This window comes from Canis lupus, chromosome 12 (genome assembly GCF_048164855.1).
Source record: "Canis lupus baileyi chromosome 12, mCanLup2.hap1, whole genome shotgun sequence".
NCBI classification, from domain to species: domain Eukaryota; kingdom Metazoa; phylum Chordata; class Mammalia; order Carnivora; family Canidae; genus Canis; species Canis lupus.
The window spans coordinates 17,310,589-17,334,675 of record NC_132849.1 but is presented as its reverse complement, the minus strand read 5'-3'; the positions used below and the strand labels follow the sequence as shown (position 1 = coordinate 17,334,675).

Below are 24,087 nucleotides of genomic sequence, written 5' to 3'. Positions count from 1 at the left end.
ACCTATCATTAATATTTTGTCCCATTTACTTTATTATTTGCTGTCCCATTGTATGTATACATGATATGTTTCCCTGAACACTTTGAGAGTAAATTGCATATTTGCTAAGAATAAAGGTAGTCTATTACATAACTGTTAGGTTTTCTTTTTAATGATCGACGGACAAAATTAAAGACAGCAGAGCCAGGTGGTAGGTTCAATAGTGCTTTAATGGGGAGCGCTCCCAGGAGGTTCAGTGACTGGGAGAGGAGGCCTGAGTCAGGGAAGTCAGGGAAGTCGCACCAAGGCAAACCGCAGGAGGGTTTATCTAGAGTTTTCGGCGGGAAGATGGGGGCAGGGCGGCATTCCGATTAGGGCAGGTCTTTGTAAGCTAAGTTAGGTAGGGTGGCAAGGTGGCGTTATCGGGAGGTTGCTGGCCTCGAGTTGGCCATTTTGAGGTCTGCGGTCTTGCCAGCCCAACAATAACCATGGGACACTTACCATTTTTAGTAAACTTCCTGATACTTAATCTACCATCCATATTCCATTTCCCATCATTTGACTCAATAAGGTCTTTTATAGCATTTTTTTAGACTACTTTTTAAGAAACAAAAATTTAAACAATATTGAAATATCGGTCAAGGCTAATATTCAGCATGATGTAAATTAAATGAAAAAACAAAACATAACTGTCTTTTCTAGTACAAACACTAATTTAGTAATCTGAATAAGTTCAGATACTACTTTGGGAGATAATACCTAGAAAATTATCTTTATTCCTTTAAAATAATTCAAAATATTTTAGAAATGGGATTTTAAAAGGTGAATTTTGTTTTTAACATTAAATAGTGATAAGTGGCCACTGGAGGAATATGTCAGAGATTTTTAAGTGGAAAAAGAAATAGGACTTCAGTTAGATATACTTGGGGAAAAAATATATTTGGTTGAATTCTACATTTATGAGTAATTTGGTCAGTATAAGGTTTTTGACAGCTTAATTTGTGCTATATACATTGTCACCGACTTGAAAAATACTCTAGTGTGTTTGGCATTTTTATTTTTCAAATGTGGATTCCTTTTTAAGAGTAAGAATAGGATTTTATTATAGAAATTTTAGTAATACATGAAAAAGATTTTTAATTCCCCTTTTCATCCTCATACAAGGACTTGATACCATTTTAGGATATTTTCATCCAGCCTTTTACTTCAGAGTTATAATCCTGGTGGATGTGTACATTTGTATCCTACTTCTTTCCCTTAACATTATCTCATTAAATATTTAATTTTGCATGTTACTACAGTCTTTACAAACCAGCTAAGTAATATTTTCTTGCAATGGATGGATATAACATGTTATCCTAAAGTCTCTGTGATTGAATATTGTGGTTGCTCCCATTCTTTGATATACAAACAATAAAATGAATGTGCCAAAGTGAATTTATTATATCGAAGGACATTGATAAACCAAGAAGGGACCCATAGCTAGAGTATATAAAATGCTTCTACTAATAAGAGAATCTAATTTTAGAGACATCTGGGTGGCTCAGCAGTTGAGCATCTGCCTTTGGCTCAGGGAGTGATCCCGGGGTCCTGGGATCAAGTTCCACATCAGGATAGCCATAGGGAGCCTGCTTCTCCCTTTTCCTATGTCTCTGCCTCTTTATCTCTGTGTCTCACAAATAAATAAATCTTTAACAACAACAAATACATAAACAAGCACCTTTTAATTAGATACTTAGCAAAACGTCATGTCCAAATGGCAAAACATGTGAGTGGATGCTCAGAGTGCCTGGGTGGCTCAGTCGGTTAAGCATCCAGCCCTTGATTTCGGCTCAGGTCATGATCTTAGGTCCTGCCTTGGGCTCCAAGCTCAGCAGGGAATCTGCTTCTCTCCCTAACCCTGTGCCCCTCCCCCTGCCTGCATGCATGCTCACCATCTAAAAAGAATCTTTAAAAGAATATGAGTGGATGCTCATCGTCACATTATTCAACAAGAAAATAAAAATTAAAACATAATAAAGTATGACTGCATACCCCAGGAATTGCAGACATTAAAAAACAAAAGGATACCACATATTAGTAAAGGTGTAGGGAGACTGGATTTCTCATACATGGCTGGTGGAAATGTAAATGGGATATCACTCCTTCAGAAAACAATTTGACATGATGTACGAAGTTGAATGTATAAGAATAAACTAAATTCCAGCAATTCCATCCTTGTTTGTGTATCTGTTAGAAATGTATGCCTGTATATATTAAAAGACATGTATAAGAACTTTTATACAATGTTGTATGTAATATAGACCCCAAACTGGAAACCATATGAATGTCCCATCATTAGTATTCATGTGACAGCATATACTATATATCAATGAAAATGCACTAGCTACAGCTGTATGCACCAACGTGGGTGTAAAGTTCTTTGTACCTGATTGATATTTATTTTAACACCTGATTCTATGTGTATAAATTTGTACTTTACTGTTAACATTACTTCTTTTGGTAAATAGACTTCTAACTATGACTATCACTGATGCTTTTAAATTTCTTATATAATAGGATTTACTTAAATCCATTGTTGTGAGAATGAAGAAAGCAACAGAAGATGATGTTTTTATTCCTCTGTATCCAAAGAGGTAAGAGCTGTTAATTTCTAGATTATATGAAATAGCTAATCACGTAACACAGATTTAAGAATGTAATGCAAAAGAAACTATTACATGTTCTCTCAAACATACATATGCCTTTTAAGATGCAAATTGAGATTTCAACAAAATATGGCACACTTTTTCTATGCCATGTATGATACCTGGCACAGTTGGACATAGGTTTTTTATGTTAAGAACATGACAGATGGCATCATAGATTAAATCTAGATTCTGGAGCCCAAATTTACCATTACTAGATATCTGACTTTGGACCTCTGTGTGCATCAGTGTCTTTGTATGCAAAATGAGGTATTACTGCCTACTTCACAGGACTTTGTGAAGATGAACAGAGTGCTCAGAATAGTGCTTGGCACAGAAAGCCAGAAACTAGCTGTGAATGGTGGATTTGCTTTAGGAAACAAGTAGGGTGTTTTTGTTTTTGTTTTCCTTGCTTGAGACATTCTAGAAAAAAGTTGATACATTGATGTCAAAAAAAAAAATTACTGCCTGTGCTCTCTTATAGGATTCTTATGGTTTCAGGTCTCACATTTAGGTCTTTAATCTATTTTATTTTTGTGTATGGTGTAAGAAAGTGGTCCGGTTTTCCAGCAACTTTTATTGAAGAGACTGTCTTTTCCCTTTTGTATATTCTTGCCTTTTTTGTTGTAGATCAGTTGCCCATAAAGCGTGGATTTATTTCTGATTCTTTATCCTGTTCCATTGACTATGTGTCTATTTCTGTGCCAGTACCATAATGTTTTGACTACTACAGCTCTATACTATGTCTTGAAATCTGGAATTGTGATACCTCTAGTGTTGTTCTTTCTCGACTGGTTTGACTATTTGGAGTTTTCTCTTGTTCCATACAAATTTTAATATTATTCTAGTTTTGTGAAAATGTTGTTGGTATTTTGATAGGGATAGCATTAAATCTGTAGATTGCTTTGGGTAGTATGGACATTTTAACAGTATTGGATCTTCCAATCCACAAAAATGGAATTAACTTTCCATGTGTTTGTACTGTATTCAGTTTCTTTCATTCATGTTTTATAGTTAGCAGAGTATAGGTCTTTCACCTCTTTGGTTATTTCTAGAGATTTTATTCTTTTTGGTACAGTTATAAGTGGGACTGTTTTCTTAATTTCTCTTTCTTCTACATTATTATGTAGAAATTTCTGTAAGTTAATTTTGTATCTTATAACTACTGAATTCACTTATCCGTGTAGTAGTTTCAGTGGAATCTTGAGGGTTTTCTGTATACAGTATCACAAAGCATATAGTATTTGATGCATATTGATACATTTGCTAAGAAGTCATTAGTTTATAATACTAGATCATGAACTGAAGCTATCCAGTGACTATTTACAGGATAGAAGGCTTTTGTGGAGAGAAAAGAAGGAACTTCTAAGCTTTCTGGCTAATTTGAATTGTTTAGAGATATCTGCATGTAAAAATCATGCACTGTTAAGGTTTGTTTTGTAATGTTTTAAGTAAGAGATCTATTCATTTATTTCAAAAGTATAAGTATGTAGTTTTTAAATTTATATTTAAAATGGGGTCCTACCTCCCTCCCTCTCGTGCCATCCATCCAGTTTTTGCCTTTCCTCCTCCATACACATATATGCGTGCAATGATAATCACTGTTAGTAACTTTTTTTTACCATTCCAGAATTTCCTCATGCAGTTAGAATACTTACATATACTCTAATCTTATCCCCATCCCCCCGCTTTCTACAGCAAAGGAAATACAGTTTTAACCATTGTCTTGTGCCTTACTTTTTTTGACTTAGTACATCTTTGAGATCTTTTCATGTCATCACAAGAGTTGTTTCTTCATTCTTTAAGCTACAGAATATGCCTGCATATAATGTACTGGAACTGGTAAGCATGTGAGTGGTAAAGCATTACCAGCAATGCTCTGGATAAGTATAGACCCACCACTCTGTTCATGTGCAAGTATACCCACAGAAGGTATTCTCAGAAATAGGGTTGTTGAATCAAAGTGTAATTATAATTTTGATATCAGAGCACTCCATTTACATTCTGTTAATGTGTTAAGATGTAATCTGGTTGGTTAAAAAACTGATTTTTTTAGATTCTGGTTCTGAAAGATTATTGTTTGCATTTTGTCCTTTCTCTGTTTCAAATTAGCACTGTAGAAGACAAAACATCACCACATTCAAAGTTCCAAGAAAGGCAGTTCTGGTCAAGTGTAAAGGTAAGCAGAAAAATACAAAAATAAACTTTATTTTAAATCCAGTATACTGTAGAGCTGAGATTATCAAACTTCTGTAAAGGACCAAAGAGTAAATATTTTAAGCTTTGATGTCTCTGTTGAACTATTCAACCCTGCCTTTGTGGTGCAAAAACAGTTATAAAACATTATGTAAGCAAATGAGCATGGCTATATTTCAGTAAGATTTACTTATGGACACTGAAATTTCAGTGTCCTAATTTTCACATGTTACAAAATACCCTCTTTCTTTTTTCCCCCAGTCGTTTCAAAATATAAAAACCATTCTTAGTTTGCCAACTCTGCAAAACCAGGCACCAAACTAGATTTAACCCACAAGCCATAGTTGGCCAACTCCTAGTCTAAAAGATGAAGCATCAAGTCATTGCTAAGTCAGTGGTAATAAGGAGGGATGGTAAGAAATTGGGTTCAGAAGACACTTAGGATGAAGCGCTGAAAGGACTTGATGACTAATTATAATTGCATATGAAGATTATGTAGGGTGCTAGCCAAGTTTCTGACTTTGGCAACTTGGTAACTTACAGTGACATTCTTTGAGGGCATTGGAGGAGATACAAGAACAGGTTTGAAGGAAAAATAAAGTTCTGTTTCAGATGGTGAATTGAAGTTATCTGTGGGAAAAATACAGGCGTAGATTTAGGAGTCTGAATTGCAGGGGACAGATAGGAGTTGGAGATTTGGGAGTCAACCACATGTAGGCAGTATTTGGAGCCATGGTCATGAATGACAACCTCTCAGTAGATGGAGTGAAGCATGAGAAGGTGGCTAAGGACACAACCTTGGGAAACATTGACCTAAGAGGCAGGCAGAGAAAGTGAAGTCTTCAGAGAAGCTTTAGAATTATGAAACTTAGAGCAGTCATAAGAGGGTGGCATCATGGAAACTAAGCAAAGGATTTTTAAGAGTGAAGACAAGGTATTAAATGCCACCCAAGAGAATTAGGAGAAAGACTGAAAATGTTTACTGGATTTGACAATTAATAGGTTATGAGTGACCTCCGTAGGCATATTATTTAATAGTGTGAATCCATATTTATTATGTGGATGAGTCAGGGAAAAGACTTTCCAGGAAGAGAGAGCTCAACAATGACACAAAGTGTGGAAAAGCATTTCATGTTAGAGTAATAAATATAGTACTGGGAAGAAAATGGAAAACACCATAAAATTCACAGAAAGATATGGATTGAGAGGAAGGAAGGCAACCAATATTAATTTTATTGGAATTTCTTATGAGGGTTTTAAATTTTACATATCAGAGCAGTGAGGTGGTCAGGTTTGATGGTTTCTCAGGATCACACATTAGTAACGGTGGCATTGGCTTTTAACAGTATTCCTTCATGAATCCCTGTGTCCTGGTGGTCTTGTACCCAATGGCCCCAGACTCTGGGAGTGTGAGTTGAGGAGGAAGATTATTGATCTGGAAAGGCTCCAGTGAAGTTATTTGAGATGGGTTTTAGGTAATAGTCCTAAAAAAAATAGGATGAACAAATACATGAAGTTTGAAAAGAATTAGGTATTTATTCAGAAATGTTTTCTATTGATTGTAAAATTGATATTTTTACCAGTGCTACTGGAGTTTAAAATAGTTTGACAAACATTTTATGCTTGTTGGAGACTACTGCAGTTTTCCTTTAGAGAAACAGTACATACTCACTTGATACTTTATTTTATTTTAGCTCTTCCGCAATATTCTTCTTTGGAATGGACTCCTCCCTGATGCCACCTTGCAAGAACTAGGTCTAGGGAAGCTACTAAACCGTTACCTTATTATAGCTCTACTTAATGCCATACCTGGGCCAGATGTTGTTAAAAAGTGCAACCAGGTAACTGTGAAGATTCTAATTTTATCATTTTTAAAAATTCAATTAAAATCTTTTGTGGGGTGCCTGGCTGGCTTAGAAGAGTATGTGACTTTTGATCTCAGGGTCATGAGTTTGAGCTCACCTTTGGGTGTAGAGATCGCCTTAAAAAAAGTTTAAAATCTATTTTATAACAGAATAATTAAAATTGTGAAAAAAAATAAATAAAAAATAAAAAAAATAAAATTGTGGTACTCACATAATAACAAATCAATCTAATAGACTAGAAACTCAAAATCAACCAACCTCTCACTATTTAAGAATTAGTATACTGGTTTGAATTGTCACCAGCAGGGAAAAGAAAAATTATTTAATAAATGGTGCCAGGCCAACTGGTTAATTCTTTACAAAATGAATTTTAAATCCTCAACTTTGACTAAATACCAGCATAAATTTCAGATGAAATAAAGTATAAAAATGAAACTGTAAAATATTGTACTAAGAAGACAAACTTAATCTGTTTGTAAGGGAGTCCTTTTGAACTTAAAAGCAAAAGAAAAAATGAAAAACTGTAAGCGATTTGATGAAAGTATAAAACTTCAGTAAATGAAAAAAAACATTTAAAAGGTATCAAGAGGGGGAGCCCAGGTGGCTCAGTGGTTTAGTGCTGCCTTCAGCCCAGGGTATGATCTTGGAGACCTGGGATTGAGTCCTGCATCAGGCTCCCTGAATGGAGCCTGCTTCTCCCTCTGCCTGTGTCTCTGCCTTTCTCTCTCTCTCTCTCTCTCTCTCTCTCTCATGAATAAATAAATAAAATCTTTTAAATAAATATTAAAAAGTATCAAGATTATTTGATCATTGTTAAAACTGGAAGATAGGTCCTTTGGGGTTACCATACGTATTCCTTCTGTTGGTGTGAAATTTTCTATAATGAAACGTTTAAAAGGAAGGGAGTTGAAAAAAGTTATAAGCCATAACAAAGACTAATGTCCACACTTTTAAAAAGCTCTTTAAAATTAGAAAACAATTCAGATATTCCAATTAAAAATGGACAAAAGACAGGAAATTCACAAAAAAAAAGTAAAAATAATTTCTAAACATGTGGAAATGATTAACAAGTACTAATAATCAGAGAAATGCAAAATAATTAAGGATATTATTTTACCTATTATGCTGACCAGGTATTGGGGTTTTTGGGGTTTTTGTTTGTTTTTGTTGTTGTTGTTTTGCTGTTATTTTCTTATTCCTTGTATTGTCCTAAGCATGAGAAAACGACAGCACATTTCAGGGCCACTTAGAATGGGTGGTACAGGGGTTCTGAGAAACAGTCTGTGCTGGTGGAATGAGGGATAGAATTCTGGAGACTTCTGGCATGATGGCTTCAAAACTTTTAAGGTTCATACCCCTCTGACTTAGGGTAAACGCTTTGAAGTAAGATTGCTAAGATAAATCAGAGATGCACATGTAGATTTGTTAAAGAAAAAAATTGAGATCTAACTGGCTTTATTAAGGATCTGTGAATCAGGCAGTATTCCATATCAAGTAGAGAGAGGCTCTCAGGAGCTGTACAAAATGTAAGGTTTTCATAAGAAAGCAGGTGGGGAAAGAAAGCTATTAGCAAAAGAACATGATTATTTCAGGCCAGGACGTGGTCTTTTTGGGGAGAGGACAGGGATATGGGTTTTATCATGCAGATGACCTCACTAGTGCCTATCCAGAAATCTGGGGATTGACTGTTAAAAAGTAACATTTCTGGGATGAGTTGAAACTGCAGTTAAGTCTTAGGTTTGCTGTTGTAAGAAGTAAATGACTCCATTTGGGGCATGTTTCTTTATCAGAATTTAAGTACAAAGAATATTCTTATAGCATTATTTATAATAGAAATGGAAACAACCTGAATATCCAAAAACATTGCCTATTCATCAGATAAAAGTCATAGTTAAGAATATGGAAAAAAAGTTTATAAATATAAAAACAACATGAAACATTAGATAGCAATTCCTAACCCACCAGATATTTTGGGCTATGATTTTTTTCATCATATAGTTTTAAAATACATTATCTCCCCAAAACTGAATTCATTGTCCATGCTATGTATTTCAGGTTCAGTTTAGTCCCCTTTGACCATGGGTCTACTATCAGAAGTAGGGAAGATGCAGGACATTCTCTCCACAGCTTATGGCTAGAAAACCTTGCCAAGGGGGCAGTTGGGTGACAGGTGGTTGAGTGGCCCACTCTTGATTTGACTCCGGTCATGATCTCAGGGTCTTGAGATGGAGCCCTAAGTTGGGGTTCTTTCCCTCTGCATCCCACTCCCTCCCCACCCTCACTCACACACATGCTCACTCATTCTCAAATGAATCTTATTTTTAAAAAAAAAAGGTAGATAAAACCGTGCCAGGACAGTGTGGCTTTAAGTCCTCTGATCATTTATGGGGAAACTAGGTAGTTCTGTGAAAATTTTATTGAGATTGTGATGCAAACCAAGAGAAAAGCATGTGCAAATAACTTTAAATTTCAGTCCAGTCAGGGCTGGTTTTTAAACCCTAAAGAAGAGATAAGTATTTCTCCCCTAGGCAGTGTGTCTACATTTTTTCTGGATAATTGAAAAAGGTGATTAAATAGGATAAGTCTTTTTCCTCAACTGTGTTTTCAAAATAGTACTTTCCAGAACTTTCATTTAATATTTTTATAATGTATATGTGGTGTATTTTGCCCAGCTTTTTACTTTTATAGATAATGATCTTGACCTTACCAATTATAGCATAATCTGTCCAAAACTTTCATTGACTATGATCTCAGGTTTTTATTTCCTCCCATTCTCTCTCTTTTATTCTTCCTTCTGCTATGAAGAAGGTTTTGTGTTCTTAGGTTTTTTTACTTAAAACATTTTTTTATTTTTACCAAAACTTTCCCCAAAATCATGTATTTCCTTTAGCATAATGGTAAGTGTTGGTGTTTTCCCCATAAAAGAAAAATTGAATGCAACTAACTCTGTATGCTTCCATGAACATTTAAAGCAATATATTAACAAAAAAAAATCCATGACTTTTTTATTCTATGTATCTTACAATCACCTACTTGATTCCTTATGTAGATCATATGCTAGGTCACCCAATTTCTTAGTATGAAATAATACAAATGCATGTATTTTATATTTATGTTGACTACAAATGTTTTGTGTTTAAGCATTTCTGGTGTTTAGTTTTACATTATGTTTGTACAGATTTAATAGCTTGGGAATAGAGAGTATAGAAAGTATTACAAATACCCCTAGAGAGTAGTCATAAAGAATAGTCTATTTTAAGCTGTTGGCATTAAAATACAATTCTCTAAGAAGTATAAACTCTGACAAAGAAAAATTCTCAAAATGTATTCAACCGTAAACTATAAAGATTAAATGAAATGATTGATGTTATTAGCAAAAGACATTAGATAACTGTCATTAATAAAAACTGACCATGTGTTTTAATTAACAGATAGCAGCATCATTACCAGAAAAATGGTTCCAAAACTCTGCCATGAGAACATCTATTCCTCAGCTAGGAAACTTCATCCAGTTTTTGTTACAGTCTGCACATAAATTATCTAGAAGTGAATTCAGGTAATTTTGCATATTTATATCTCCATAAGAATAATTCAAGGATTCTGTTTTACACTCCGCAATTTTTAGAAAGATTTGTACTTTTATTCTAATTTTAAAAGTCTGTGGAGACTACCACTATAGAATTTATAGATATTTTCATGTGCAACCTTTGGAATCACTATTTTATACTTATACCTCATGCCTAATAGTTCAAATTTTAAATGTAAATGTCTTCCAAAATAAGCATTTCCAGAAAACTATCACACAGGGGAATTTAGGAAACTATAAATAAAAAACCTCTTAATAAGTGTATTGTTCATTTTCCTGACCATTTTAAAATCTCAGCAGTTAAGAACGGGTCTGCAGGCTATTTACCCAGCAATAGCTAGATCTGTTTTGGATATTTCACTAATAGCATTAAATGTTTAGTAAAGTGGTGTTTTGATAAACCACTTTCTCCAAAATGAAATTTTAAAAAAAAATTTTAAAAAGCCCAGATAATAAATAAATAAATAGCCCAGATACATAGCATTTCTGTAGGTAAATATTCCCACTGAGGCTCCCACCAGAGTAGCCCATACGAGCTGATAGCCCCACACCATAACTCAGTTTTCTGATAGATTTAACTGCTTTTTATAGTCATTTGTGTTAAAATTTGCTACCATACATCCACTAATCTACATTTAAACCCTGTATGGAAAAGGTAACATTTGAATATTTTATGCTACTGTAGATATTGGCTTAAAATTTTTGTTTCAGATTAATGACTAATGATTCACTATGCTCTCCTAAACATTTTCCTTTATTTTTCAGAGATGAAGTCAAAGAAATAATTTCTATTCTGGTGAAAATAAAAGCTTTGAATCAAGCAGAATCCTTCATAGAAGAATATCACCTAGACCATCTGAAATCAATAATTGAAGTTTGAACAAGCTGTAGGAAAGTACTAACATGAGATTTTAATATAATCAAACTTGCCTCCTTTGTTTGGGGATGAGGTGGAGCCAGACCCCATCCCTCCATTCCTTTTACTTTCTGGTATCATGAAAGGCTGCCCCCCTGTGGTGCTTGCAGGAATTAAGCACACAGGAGCACTTAAGTTTGTTTAACCTATTCCCTTGGATTCTTTTGACTTCTAATTTATGAAGTTGGGAAACCTTGCTATTTGGACTTTGGTGAGTGTTCTGTACTGAACCATAAAAACATATGTATGTTCTCTTCATTTTAACTATTTCTTTTTACAAATAGGTTAAAATGGAAATTTTAATTGGAATTATTTGCTAAGTATTAACTGAGACATTTTAAGGTTTTTGATAACTATCGATTGTCAAATTGTCCTTCAGAAATCTGTACCAATGTATTGTGCCAACACAAGTGTAACAGAGGGCAGTGAACCCCACGCCCCCAGCATAGGCATTATCTTTTTTTTAACTCCTCGCAAATTTAGTAGATATAAAACATTTAATTTTTCATTTTGGCTATTAGAGAGTGAATACTTGTTTTTTGTCCATTTATAATTTTTTTTAAAAATCATCCATCTTATGGATTTGTCAGAACTTTATATTTTAAAGATACTGATGTTTTTGCCTGTCCTATATTATAGTTTCTTCACTGATATATTTTTTCACTGATATTTTTATTTTAATTTTATGTATGAAGTGTGCTAAGGAAGTACTTGTAGGTAGTAACTCTTTTGTTAGGGTTTTGTCATTGGTGGTAGGCTTAGACAAGAAACAAACTTTCTGATAATGAAAAGAAATTGAAAAAATTACTGGGTAGCCCCGGTGGTGCAGCGGTTTAGCGCTGCCTACAGCCCGGGTGTGATCCTGGAGACCCGGGATCAAGTCCCACGTTGGGCTCCCTGCATGGAGCCTGCTTCTCCCTCTGCCTGTGTCACTGCCTCTTTCTCTCTCTCTCTCTCTGTCATTCATGAATAAATAAGTAAAATCTTAAAAAAAAAAAAAAATTACTAAAACTCTCATTTAGAAATCTTTTCTTAAATATATTTGTTAAATAACTCAAGGGCAACCCTGAATATGTATTTTATAAATTATTGCCCCAAAGATAACCAGGAAAAATTTGATTATATAGGATTTGAGTATGTGGCTTCTGCAGCGTGTGGCTTCTGCCATTATCACCTCTAGTTTTGAAGCTGTGCGTATTTTAACATATTGTTATGTTATTTCTACTGCAATGAAGATTTTTGTGATTCACTGTATGAACAGTTTTCTTTTAGTACGCAAATTAGGAATAGGAATAGAATGTCTTCTAGAAAATTCAAACCATTACTGAAAGACAATTAGCATTCCTGCACAATTAACTGTCCCAAAGGAACTGCTGATTTCATTTTAATTTTATCCTTTCAGATCTTTTCTCTACTTACACGTGTATGTTAACATAAATGACAGATCTTTATTGCGTATATGAAATTTTAATTTTTATTAATAAAATTATATTTGGAAATTTCCCTAAAACTTTTGCATTTTTAATTAAAGATGTGTTGAGGGGGTTCCCTTGCATTTTTAACTTGGGCAGAGAGATTGATCTTTTGATAGAATGGAAAGTATTAGAACTGCTTTCAAAACTATAAATTAGGGGATCCCTGGGTGGCTCAGCAGGTTAGTGCCTGCCTTTGGCCCAGGGCGCGATCCTGGAGTCCTGGGATCAAGTCCCACATCGGGCTCCCTGCATAGAGCCTGCTTCTCCCTCCTCCTGTGTCTCTGCCTTTCTCTCTCTCTCTCTCTCTCTCTCTCATAAATAAATAAATCTGTAAAAAAAACTATAAATTAATTTAAACTCCCAGTAGTTTATTTTTTTTAAGATTTTATTTATTTTTTATTTATTTATTTTTTTTAATTTATTTTTTATTGGTGTTCAATTTACTAACATACAGAATAACCCCCAGTGCCCGTCACCCATTCACTCCCACCCCCCGCCCTCCTCCCCTTCTACCACCCCTAGTTCGTTTCCCAGAGTTAGGAGTCTTTACGTTCTGTCTCCCTTTCTGATATTTCCCACACATTTCTTCCCCCTTCCCTTATATTCCCTTTCACTATTATTTATATTCCCCAAATGAATGAGAACATATAATGTTTGTCCTTCTCCGACTGGCTTACTTCACTCAGCATAATACCCTTATTCATGACCAACACAGAGAGAGAGGCAGAGACACAGGGCCATCGCCGGGCCATTGAGGCTGCCCAAACTCCCAGTAGTTTAAATTGCACTAATACTTGGTTTCATTATTCTTGGAGTTTGAACCTCAAGATTTTTATCCATCATATACTCTGAGAATACTCAAAAAACATTTGTGAAACCTGCTTTTAATTTAATCCCCAGTGCAGATTTTTTCTTTTTTCCTGTGACCATGGGATGGATGTGAAGGCAGGCAACACTAGCAAGAACAAAACTGAGATAGCAGTTCTTCTCCCAGCTCAGTTCTCTCCTGGGATTTTTCAGCTTTTTGTTCACATAATGTGAAGTTTTTACAGAATCAGATGACTTTTTTAAGACTTACTCATTATGGCTGTTAGGAACCCAAAAAGGGCCATGAAAAAAAAAAACACCTCAAAACAATTGAATTCTGCATTTTTTAGGCCTGTAACAAAATATTTATGTAGATGGCTCCCCAAAATACTATACAAAACCTGAAAAAGACATTTTAAGAAAATAACAGACCAATATCCCTCATGAACATAGGAATAAAAGTCCTTCAAATATTGGCAAACTGAACCTAGTAGTATATAAAAAGGATGATAATTCATCTTGACTGACCAAATAGGTTTTGTTCCAAGAGGGCAAGGTTTATCAGCTTTCATTCACTTATGAACAGAGTAAAAGAGGAAAGCCATATGATCATCTCAATGATTATAGGAAATGCATTGGACAAAATTCAACATCCTCTCATAATACAAACCCTGGAAGTAAAAAACTCCTCAGTCTGATAAAGGGCATCTGCAAAAGAACATCTGTGCCTAACATCATACTTCATGGTGAAATACTAAACCATGGATGTCTGCTCTCACCATTTCTGTACAACATTGCCCCATAGGTCACAGCTATACAGTCAAGAAGAAAGCATAAACATTGATACACAAGAGTTTAGAACAGTCATTCACAAGTGATATGACCGTTTCCATAGAAAACCTTATGCAATCTGCAAAAAATCAACCGGAACTAATAAATGAATTTATTAGCAAGATCTTAGAAAAATCAAAGCCCAGGGCATGGATTGGAAACAAATTAACAAATTTTAGAAACCATAGCATTCCAGTAGCAGCAAAAAACATCAAATACTTAGGAATAAATTTATAGAAAGATACGCAAGATGTCTTCTTGGCACTAAAGGGCAACACATTGCTGAGACGATGTTTTTAAAACTTGAGAGACCTAGGGCAACCCTGGTGGCGCGGCGGATTAGCGCCGCCTGCAGCCTCGGGTGTGATCCTGAAGACCTGGGATCGAGTCCCACGTCAGGCTTCCTGTAGGAGGCCTGCTTCTCCCTCTGCCTGTCTCTCTGCCCCTCTCTTTCTGTGTCTCTCATGAATAAGTAAATAAAATCTTTAAAAGATAATAATAAATGTAAAACCCACACACAAAAAGCATGTATGAGGGTAGCCTGGATGGCTCAGCGATTTAGTGCCACCTTTGGCCCAGGGTGTGATCCTGGAGACCTGGGTTCGAGTCCCACGTCAGGCTCCCTGCATGGTGCCTGCTTCTCCCTCTGCTTGTGTCTCTGCCTCTCTCTGTCTCTGTCTCTCATGAATAAATATTTTTAAAAAACCATGTATGAAAATATCTTTGATCTTTGAGTAGGCAAAGATTTCTTGGGTTGGACACAGCACAAGAAAAAAAAAGGACAATCTGAACTTCATCAAAATTCAAAATTTAGGGGTGCTTGGGTAGTTCAGTCAAGTGTTTGCCTTCGGTTCACGTCATGGTCCTGGGGTCCTGGGATTGAGCCCCACATCAAGGAGTCTGCTTTTCCCTCTCCCTCTGCTCCTCCCCCTGCTTGTGCTTTCTCTCAAATAAGTAAAATCTTGAGAAGGTATGAATACATACCTTATGATTCAATGTATAACAAATATAAGAAGAGACGTAATTAAAATGATGGAGGAATGAAAATAGAATTTTCTGGTAGTGATGGAAATGCTCTAACTTGATTGCATGATGGGTACCAGAGTACATTCAGTTTTTAACTCACTGAATGGAAAACCTAAGATCTATGTATTTTACTGATAGTTACAGTGATACCAATTTTTTAAAATATAGGTCAGACAAGTAAGTGTCTGAAATAGTGAATGATCTCAGTTATCAATGAGTACCACTGAAGACCTTACTAATTGCTCTTCATGATACTTTCAAAGGTCATTAGTGGATGTTAACTGAGGAAAACAGGGATATCAGAAGTTTTGTTTTTAACAATCGTACTCCATTAGACAAGTGGGTTTTAAGCCGTTTTCTACCCAAACAAACCTAACCTAACAAATTCCATCAAGAATTAGTACCCTAGAACCACTGTCCTGAAGGATTTCATGTTAGGGATTCAGCGTGATCTAACCAGAAACGCCCCAGAAAGATTCCATAAGAGAATCAAAGACTATTTATGTTGACAATATTCTCTTAAATAGACAAGTCTCATGGAGTTAGTCTAGAGCAGTGTGAATTAATGTCAATGAAGATTTTAAAGGCTTTTTTTTTATTTATGATAGAGAGGCAGAGACACAGGCAGAGGCAGAAGCAGGCTCCATGCACCGGGAGCCCGACGTGGGATTCGATCCCGGGTCTCCAGTATCGCGCCCTGGGCCAAAGGCTGGCGCCAAACTGCTGCGCCACCCAGGGATCCCCGATTTTACAGGCTTTTTATTAAATGTCCAAAGAGGATTAAGGTTGACTATTCAATTCAGTATTTTCCTATAGATGGTATTGAGACAGAATTAAGTAACTACAGACCCACAGTTCCCAAATTGAGCTGAGATGCCCTGGGCCCTGGTGTAACTCCGAGGACACTGCGGGAGATTTTTAATCTTCAAGGGGGCAGTACTCGACACCAGTCACAAACCACTGGAGCTTCCAGCTCAAGGTTGTTCGGGGTCAACATTAGATCATGTTACATTACTTTAGAAGACAGTATGTGTTTGTGTAGCTGACTTATCAGAGGTTGTTCTTGTTAAAAGCAAATGGAAACCAGCCTTGAAAATTCTCTGAGCCGGCAAAACTGGTTTCATCTTACAAGCGAAAATTAATTTCGCTTGTTTTGCAAAAGTGCCATGACCTGAGCCATTTTTTGTTTACACCTCTGGAAGTCATAAGCCAAACTTAAACTGTTTCCCAAGGTTGATATGAGATCACCACTGACCAATTCACTATCATTTAAGAAGATTCTAATGTAACCAATGACTGTGAAGAATAAAGTCACTGCTTTATATATAGAAACTTTTTATAACAACATGTAACTGATGGGTGCCTGGCTGCTCAGTTGAAGAGTGTGTGATTCTTGATCTTGGGATCGTGAGTTCGAGTCCCACATTGGCTGTACACATTACCACATTACTGAAACAAACTTTAAAAATAACAGCACACACCTGAGCTTCATTCCATGTCTTGGCTTAAGTGCTCCCAGTTCACAAACTGTATTTACCTACTGGGAGTCCTACCCACTCTTAGCTTACGGGAAAAGCCAGGTCAGAACACATGGAAGTTGCATATTCCAGCTGTGTTTGAGCAGAGAGTACAGCAGACAGAACTGATCATTCTCAGAGCAAAGCCAGTGGCACCATTCAACCAGAGAACTTGGGGTGCAGGTTGGCTTGAATCAAGACCACAGCCTACTTGTCCAAACTGAAAACTAATTCCCCTGCTCCACCCAGGCAGAGAAGCTAATTTAAAACACCACTGAGTGTGGCTCCTGGCCCCTCCTGACCAGGAAGCCTGACTAGAAACACTTGAGAGGACGCTTAGAGCAGGTGTTCCTGCTTTGGGCAGGGAGCTAGATCATAGGCCCTATCACTGCTGAGTAGCTTCTGGCTGCATCTTAGTAGATGAACTAACCAGGAACACCTGGGAGGCTGCTTGGAGCTAGATCTCCTACTCCACCCCGCAGGGAAGCAGTTAATAGCCCTTCCCACTGCTGAGTGTAGCTCCTGAATCCCGCCCCACCAGGTCTGGACATCCAGATCCATGAAGACCAAAAGACCCCAACCAAATAGGTTCAATCTGAATAAAGCTACATTGAGACACATTATAAACTGTCAAAAGTCAAAAGCCATATATGGCAAGTCAACATCTAACATATTCAATGGTAAAAGGTTGAAAGCTTTCCCTCTAAGATTAGGAACAAGACAAGTGTGCCCACTCTCACAACTCCTATTTAACATGGTACTGGAAGTCCTAGCCAGAGCAATCAGGTAAGAAAAAGAAATAAAGGCATCAGGATTGGGAAAGAAGCAGCAAAATTGACTTTATTTGCAAATGACATGACTTTATATGTATAAAATCCTAAAGTCTCCCCCCAAAACCTGTTAAATCTAACCAATGAATTCAGTGAAGTTGCAGGAAACAAAATTAACATATAAAAATCAGTAGTGTTTTTACAGAGTAAAAATGATTATCTGAAAATAAATGAAGAAAACAATCCCATTTACAGTAGCATAAGAAAACAATAAAAACATTTAATAAATTTAACCAGAACATGAAAACTCTCTACGTTGACAACTATAAGACATTGATGAAAGAAATCAAAGAAGACACAAATAAATGGAACTGGATCTCACATTCATGGATTGGAGAAATTAATATTGCTAAAATGCCCATACTCCCCAAAACCATCAAGAGATGACATGCAATTGCCATCAAAATTCCAATGGCATTTTTTATAGGAAAAAAAATCCTAAATTTACATGGACAACAAAAGACACCAAAAAAAAAAAAAAATGCAATCTTGAGAAAGGAGAACAAAATGGGAGGCATCAGACTTCCCAAGCTATATTTTAAAACCAGGGCAATCAAAACAGCATGGTCCTGGCATAAAAACAGACACACAGGGCAGCCCGGGGGGCTCAGCAGTTTAGCGCCACCTTCAGCCCAGGGCGTGATCCTGGAGACCCGGGATCAAGTTCCACGTTGGGCTCCCTGTATGGAGCCTGCTTCTCCCTCTGCCTGTGTCTCTGCCTCTCTCTCTCTCTCTCTCTCTCTCTGTGTGTCTCTCATGAATAAATAAAACCTAAAAAAAAAAAAAAAAAAAAAAGCAAAATCCCTAAACATTTTTTCACAAAGCAAAAATAACAATGGCCAGTAGGTACACGAAAACCATTATTAGTCAAAATCACTAATCATTAGGGAAATGCAAATCAAAACAATGAGACACTAGCTCTTAGGTAGTGATGATGGCATCATCAAAAGAACATGGAAAAACAAATGTCCTTGAGGATGTGGAGAAAAGGGAACCCTGGTGCACTGTTGGTAGGCTTTTAAGTTAGTATAGCCCCTGTGAAAAACATTATGGAGTTTCCTCAAAAAATTAAAAATAGAACTACCATAAAATCCAGCATTTACACTTCTGGGCATATATCTGAAGGAAACAAAAACCACTGCCAAAGAATTACTTGCACCCCCCACATTCACAGAAGCATTATTTACAATTGCCAAGACATGGAAAACAACCTAAGTGTCCAATGGCAGATGAATGGATAAAGAAATTGTGTTATGTATGTACACACGCACGCACACACACACCTCATACACAGAATATTACTCACCACAGAAAAGGAATTCCTGCCTTTTGTGACAATATAGATGGACTTTGAGAGTATTATGCTAAGTGAAAAAAATCAGAGAAAGACAAATACTATATTCACTTAAAAGTGGAAGTAAAACAAATACTCATAAGGAGATCAGATTCATAGTTACCAAAGGCAGGGGGGAGGGAGGGATGGGCAAATTTGAGGAACGTGGTCAAATGTACAAGCTTCCAGTTACAAGATTAATGAGTACTGGGGATGTAATAACGTACAACACGACGGCTATAAACACTGAAGTAGGGCATATTTGCAGGTAAGAGAGAAAATGCTGCTAAAACTTATCACAAGGAAAAACCCATTTTTCCCTATTTTTTTGGTATATGTATGAAAGGATTAAATTTATTGTGGTAATTATTTCACAATATATGAAAGTCCTACTATGCTGTATACCTTAAACTTACATAGTGCTGGATGTCAACTACACTTCAACAAAACTGGAAAAAAAACACAATGATAGGAAAACTTTGTGGCATCTTTACTTGCCCTTTTGATGTGGCAGCAGTCTTGAAAACGGCACCTATACTCAGTGCTAGACCTTGGTCCCTATTTCTGGAGGGAAGAGAACAGACCTCACTCACAAACTATGGTTTATCTCTATTTTAGCCTCTCTTTTGGTATCTGAGGACTGAACCAAAGCAGTCATCTGTCTTCCCTAACTTGAAACTCAGTCCAGAAAAGCAGCAGGCATTGCTCAAAATGGGCGTAAGGCAAACCAACAATCCACAAAGGCCTAGGTGCAAAGATAACAATTACAGTTTTACCACCTCAGGTCTGGGAGAAAAAGCTGGGGAAAAGAGAGTTACTTTGGGAAATTAGAATATTCAAAATATACAGGGAAATACAGAAAGCCACACAGATGTTGAGGGCAAGAAGCATGCTCAGAAAAGACCTGAGAAGATCTTAAGCTTTTCAAGTCAGGCTGCTGGACTTAGTGCAAGCCTGGATACGTGTTGAGGGAGTAACTCAGAAAAAGAGACAACTGGCAAAGACTAGGAGAGGCATTTGTTCTAGTTCCTGGCTTTCAAGGAAATACTATCCAAATACAAGTTAACAAACAGACTTCAGTGATCAACACAATAAAGGATCGATTCTTTGCCAAAAAGTTTGGAAATATCAGTAAACAAATGGACTACAGTCCAATAATCATAATAAAGGAAACTCTGGAGAAGGGAAATCTGATATCCAGAATCATGTTATAATATTTAAACGTCCAGTTTTCAACAACAACAAAAAAAGTCACAAGACATTCAAAAGACACTGGAAAGTATGGCCATTCAAAGAAACAACAGAAAACATCCCCCAGAGAACCACAGGCATCAGAATTAGACAAAAATTTTAAAACAACTCTCTTAAATATGCTCAAAGACCTAAATGGAACCACAGACAAGCAATTGAAGAAATCAGAAAAGATATGTATGAACAAAATGAGGATATCCATAAATAGAGAAATTTATAAAAAGAAACCAAATTCTGAAGCCATAAATACAAAATTGAAATAAAAAGTTCACTAGTGAGGATCCCTGAGTGGCTCAGAGGTTATGTGCCTGCCTTTGGCCCAGTGCATGATACTGGAGTCCCGGGATCGAGTCCCTCATCGGGCTCCCTGCATAGAGCTTGCTTCTCCCTCTGCCTGTGTCTCTGCTTCTCTCTCTCTGTCTCTCATGAATAAATAAATAAAATCTTTTAAAAAATAAATAAAAGTTCACTAGTGGAGTTCAATAGCTAACTGGAGCAGACAGAAAGTAGAACCAGCAAACTTGAAGACAGAGCAATTACAATGACCAAGTCTGAGGGCTAGAATTAAAAAACAGAAGAAAAGTGAACAAAGCCTGGAAACTGGTAGGACACCAGCAGCCTCTTTTGTCTGATGTCAAGAGTCACATGCTCTACTGCTCTACTAAGCCAGAAGGCCCCTGAAAAAGAGCACAGCTGTAAACAGCAAGTGAACAAGAGCACAGGGGGCTTTAGTAATACCAGACAAAATAGACTGAAAGCAAAAAATTATTAAAAGAAACAAAAGATATTACACATTGATAAAAGTCAATTCACCAAAAATTTAATAATTTGTGCCCCAAACAGGGCCCCCCAAATCCAACAGACATTGACAGAATTAAAGGGAAAACTAGACAGTTCTACAGTAATTGTTGGAAATATCAATATTCCACTGTTAAAAATTGGTAAGACACTGAGAAGACTAATATGGAAAAAGAAGACTTAACGTTATATATCAACCAGGCCTAAAAGGCATACATAAAACACTCCATCCAACAACACAACACACATTTTTCTCAAGTGCACATGGAAGACTCTGCAGGACAGACTATGTTAGGTTACAAGACTCTAAGTTTTAAAAGAAATCATACAAAGTATCTTCTCTAACCATAATAGAAAGACACTAGGAATCAGTAACAAAAGGAAAAGTGGAAAAATCACAAATACGTGGGAATTAAACAGCACCAATGGATTAAAGAAGAAACTGGAAAGAACATTTACATATGAACCAGAAATTATATTCCAGGATATACACCTGGTATATAAAGAGAACATGAAAGTAGCAGCTCAAAGAGATACACGTCTGTCAGCATTCTACAGCATTATTCACCAAAACCAAAAGGTGAAAATAACCCAAGTGTTCATCAACAGATGAATGGACTAAAAAAAAAAAAAAAAAAAAAAAAAAAGTCTATTACATGATAAAATATCATATAGCCAAAAAAGAAATGAAATTCTGGTATGTTAGAAAATGGGTGAATCTTGAAAACATATTAGGCAAAATAAACCAAAAACAAAGTACAAATATTGTGATTCCACTTAAAAGAAGTATCTAGAACAAAATAATAAAGAGTGGGATTTACCAGGAGCTTGGAGGAAGGGGATGGGAACAGAGTTTTACTTGATGGTCACAGAGTTTCTGTCTGGGGTGAGGCGAAAGAGATAGTGGTGATGGCTGCAGGACACTGTGAATGTAATTAATGCCACAGAAATCACACATTTAAAAATAGTTAAAATGGCAAATGTTATACTATATATCTTACAATAAAATTTTTATCCTGTACACATTTAATAGCTTAGGATTTGTTGCTGGAGGAAAATTCCCAAAAATTTTAAAGATAATTTTACAGAGTGGAATACATGACTCGCTGTGCTGTTATGAGCACATATACTTATGAGCGGATCATATTTACGCTTTGGATCTTGGAATGTGTCATTCATCTCCTCTTCTATCAAGGTTGAAGTGTGTTTATCGAGGTAATAACTGAACAAGTCTTAATGGTTATCTTTTGACAAGTTAGAAGAAAAATATAAAATACAGACCTTTGCTAAAACTTTATATGAGAAGCTATCTCAGCAAGTTATCCACAGAAGTGGTTACATCCACTGCTTTCTGAAAGTAGTCAGATGGCCATGGGACAACTAGTAGCGAAAAAGATCAAGGATGCGCTGAATGTTGAGAACCCCAAAGATTAATATCTAAAAATTTTTGGAGAAGAAATCTATATAGGTCAAATGAATGATTCAAATGACCACTAAAATATACCACAGGGAAAAAGACAAAGCCACAGGGAAGGAGAAAACAGAACAAGATGCAAGCAGCACGTAACACTTCTCATATGAAAGAGACATAAAACCACAGGAGAGAACAGGACAAGAAACAATCAGAACACCATTTTCATAGTTGACAAAGCATCTGTATTGACTGTCAGGCTCAAGAAAGGCAAAGCAAGCGACCCGCGGAGAAAGGTGAGAATCAACCTAATTCACCCCTCAGAACCATCCAGTCAGCAGTTCCAGTGCCTCAGCAATGGGGAGTTAAGGGCAGTGGTTAAAATAACCTAATGAAAACTATTTGGCAGTTATATCTCTAATATCCCTTCCCCTATTCCTCACATTGCTTGTCTGGCCCTCCCTACAACAGCAAAAGTCCAGAAGTTTATCCTCTAGAGAGTGAAAAGGGTTTTCTGCACTTCAGGCACTATGTGGGTAGCAAGCCAAAAATGTGTTGTGGGGAGGGGGGAAGATGGACAAGATGGACAAGATGGTCATATACGCGTACAGTGCCAGAATCTTCCGCTAAAGTTCCCACAACACTGGCAGACAGATCTTTACCATCCAGGAAGGTGACTGGAAGCCTCTACTCTGGAGAATCTGACCAAACCAAGACATTCACGCGGAGGGTGGGACAGTCCACAAAAGTCCACCCAAATAACCCTGAAAACAATCCCTTCTTGCAAGTCCAAGGCTCCTACTCAGCTTTTTAGTCCACTCTTCAACCGGAAGTAGACAGTCAAGAATTGCCAGGTGTCCTGGTAACGCCTGAAACAGGAAGAAAAAAATACACACAGAAAAAGAAATTTGAAGAAAACAGATTCTGCAGAAAAATAATTTCTAAAAAACAAAAACAAAACAACAACACACAAACACTATCATGAATATACTCTGTGGTCACAGAGCAAATCCATAGGCAAGAATAGAGAATAAGAACAAAGTACTATATAAGAAAAGGAACATTCAGAAATCAAAAAGGGACCTTCAAGTTCAGAAATATGAGGGCAAAGAAAGGTTGGAAGATTGAATTAAAGAGCTAAAAGACAGAGATAGGGCTGGGGCAGGGAGGGACAGAGATCGAGTCCCAGAGATCCAACAACCAGGTAAATGCTCCCAAAGGAGAGAAGCAGAAGAGAGGCATCAGTGAACAGTAACTTTCCCTGGAACTGAAAGGTACAAGTTAGCATACTGAAAAGATTCATCAAATGCCCAACATACAGGATAAATCTATATAGACCCACTCCAAGGCACGTCACTGTGAAATTTCATTACCTTGAGGAGCAAGACTGTCTACAAGCTTTCAAGTTACATGCAAAGAACAGAAATCAAAATTGTTTTGGATTTCTCAACACAACTGGAAACAAGACAGTGTGGCAGTATCTTCAAAATTCTGAAGGAAAATGACTTCCCACCTAGAATTCTACAAAATATCAAATATGATAGACATATAGGTCTCGAAAGATTTACCTCCACACATA

At 36.6% G+C, this 24,087-nt stretch overlaps 1 protein-coding gene across 5 annotated transcripts in view; it reads left to right on the top strand.

Moving 5' to 3' along the window:
• The window catches only part of GCFC2 (GC-rich sequence DNA-binding factor 2), a 50,670-nt gene extending 35,620 nt beyond the window's left edge, over positions 1-15,050 (top strand). For all 5 annotated transcript variants that reach the window (XR_012004283.1, XM_072769974.1, XM_072769973.1 and 2 more), the window contains 5 exons: positions 2,539-2,615; positions 4,779-4,845; positions 6,557-6,703; positions 10,159-10,283; positions 11,079-15,050. Coding sequence is in view for 4 of the 5 variants with exons in the window: in XM_072769974.1 (XP_072626075.1) it covers positions 2,539-2,615; positions 4,779-4,845; positions 6,557-6,703; positions 10,159-10,283; positions 11,079-11,193 (531 nt within the window). In the remaining variant the exon portion in view is untranslated. The remainder of the gene's footprint in view (positions 1-2,538; positions 2,616-4,778; positions 4,846-6,556; positions 6,704-10,158; positions 10,284-11,078) is intronic.
• The last annotated feature ends 9,037 nt before the right edge of the window (positions 15,051-24,087 follow it).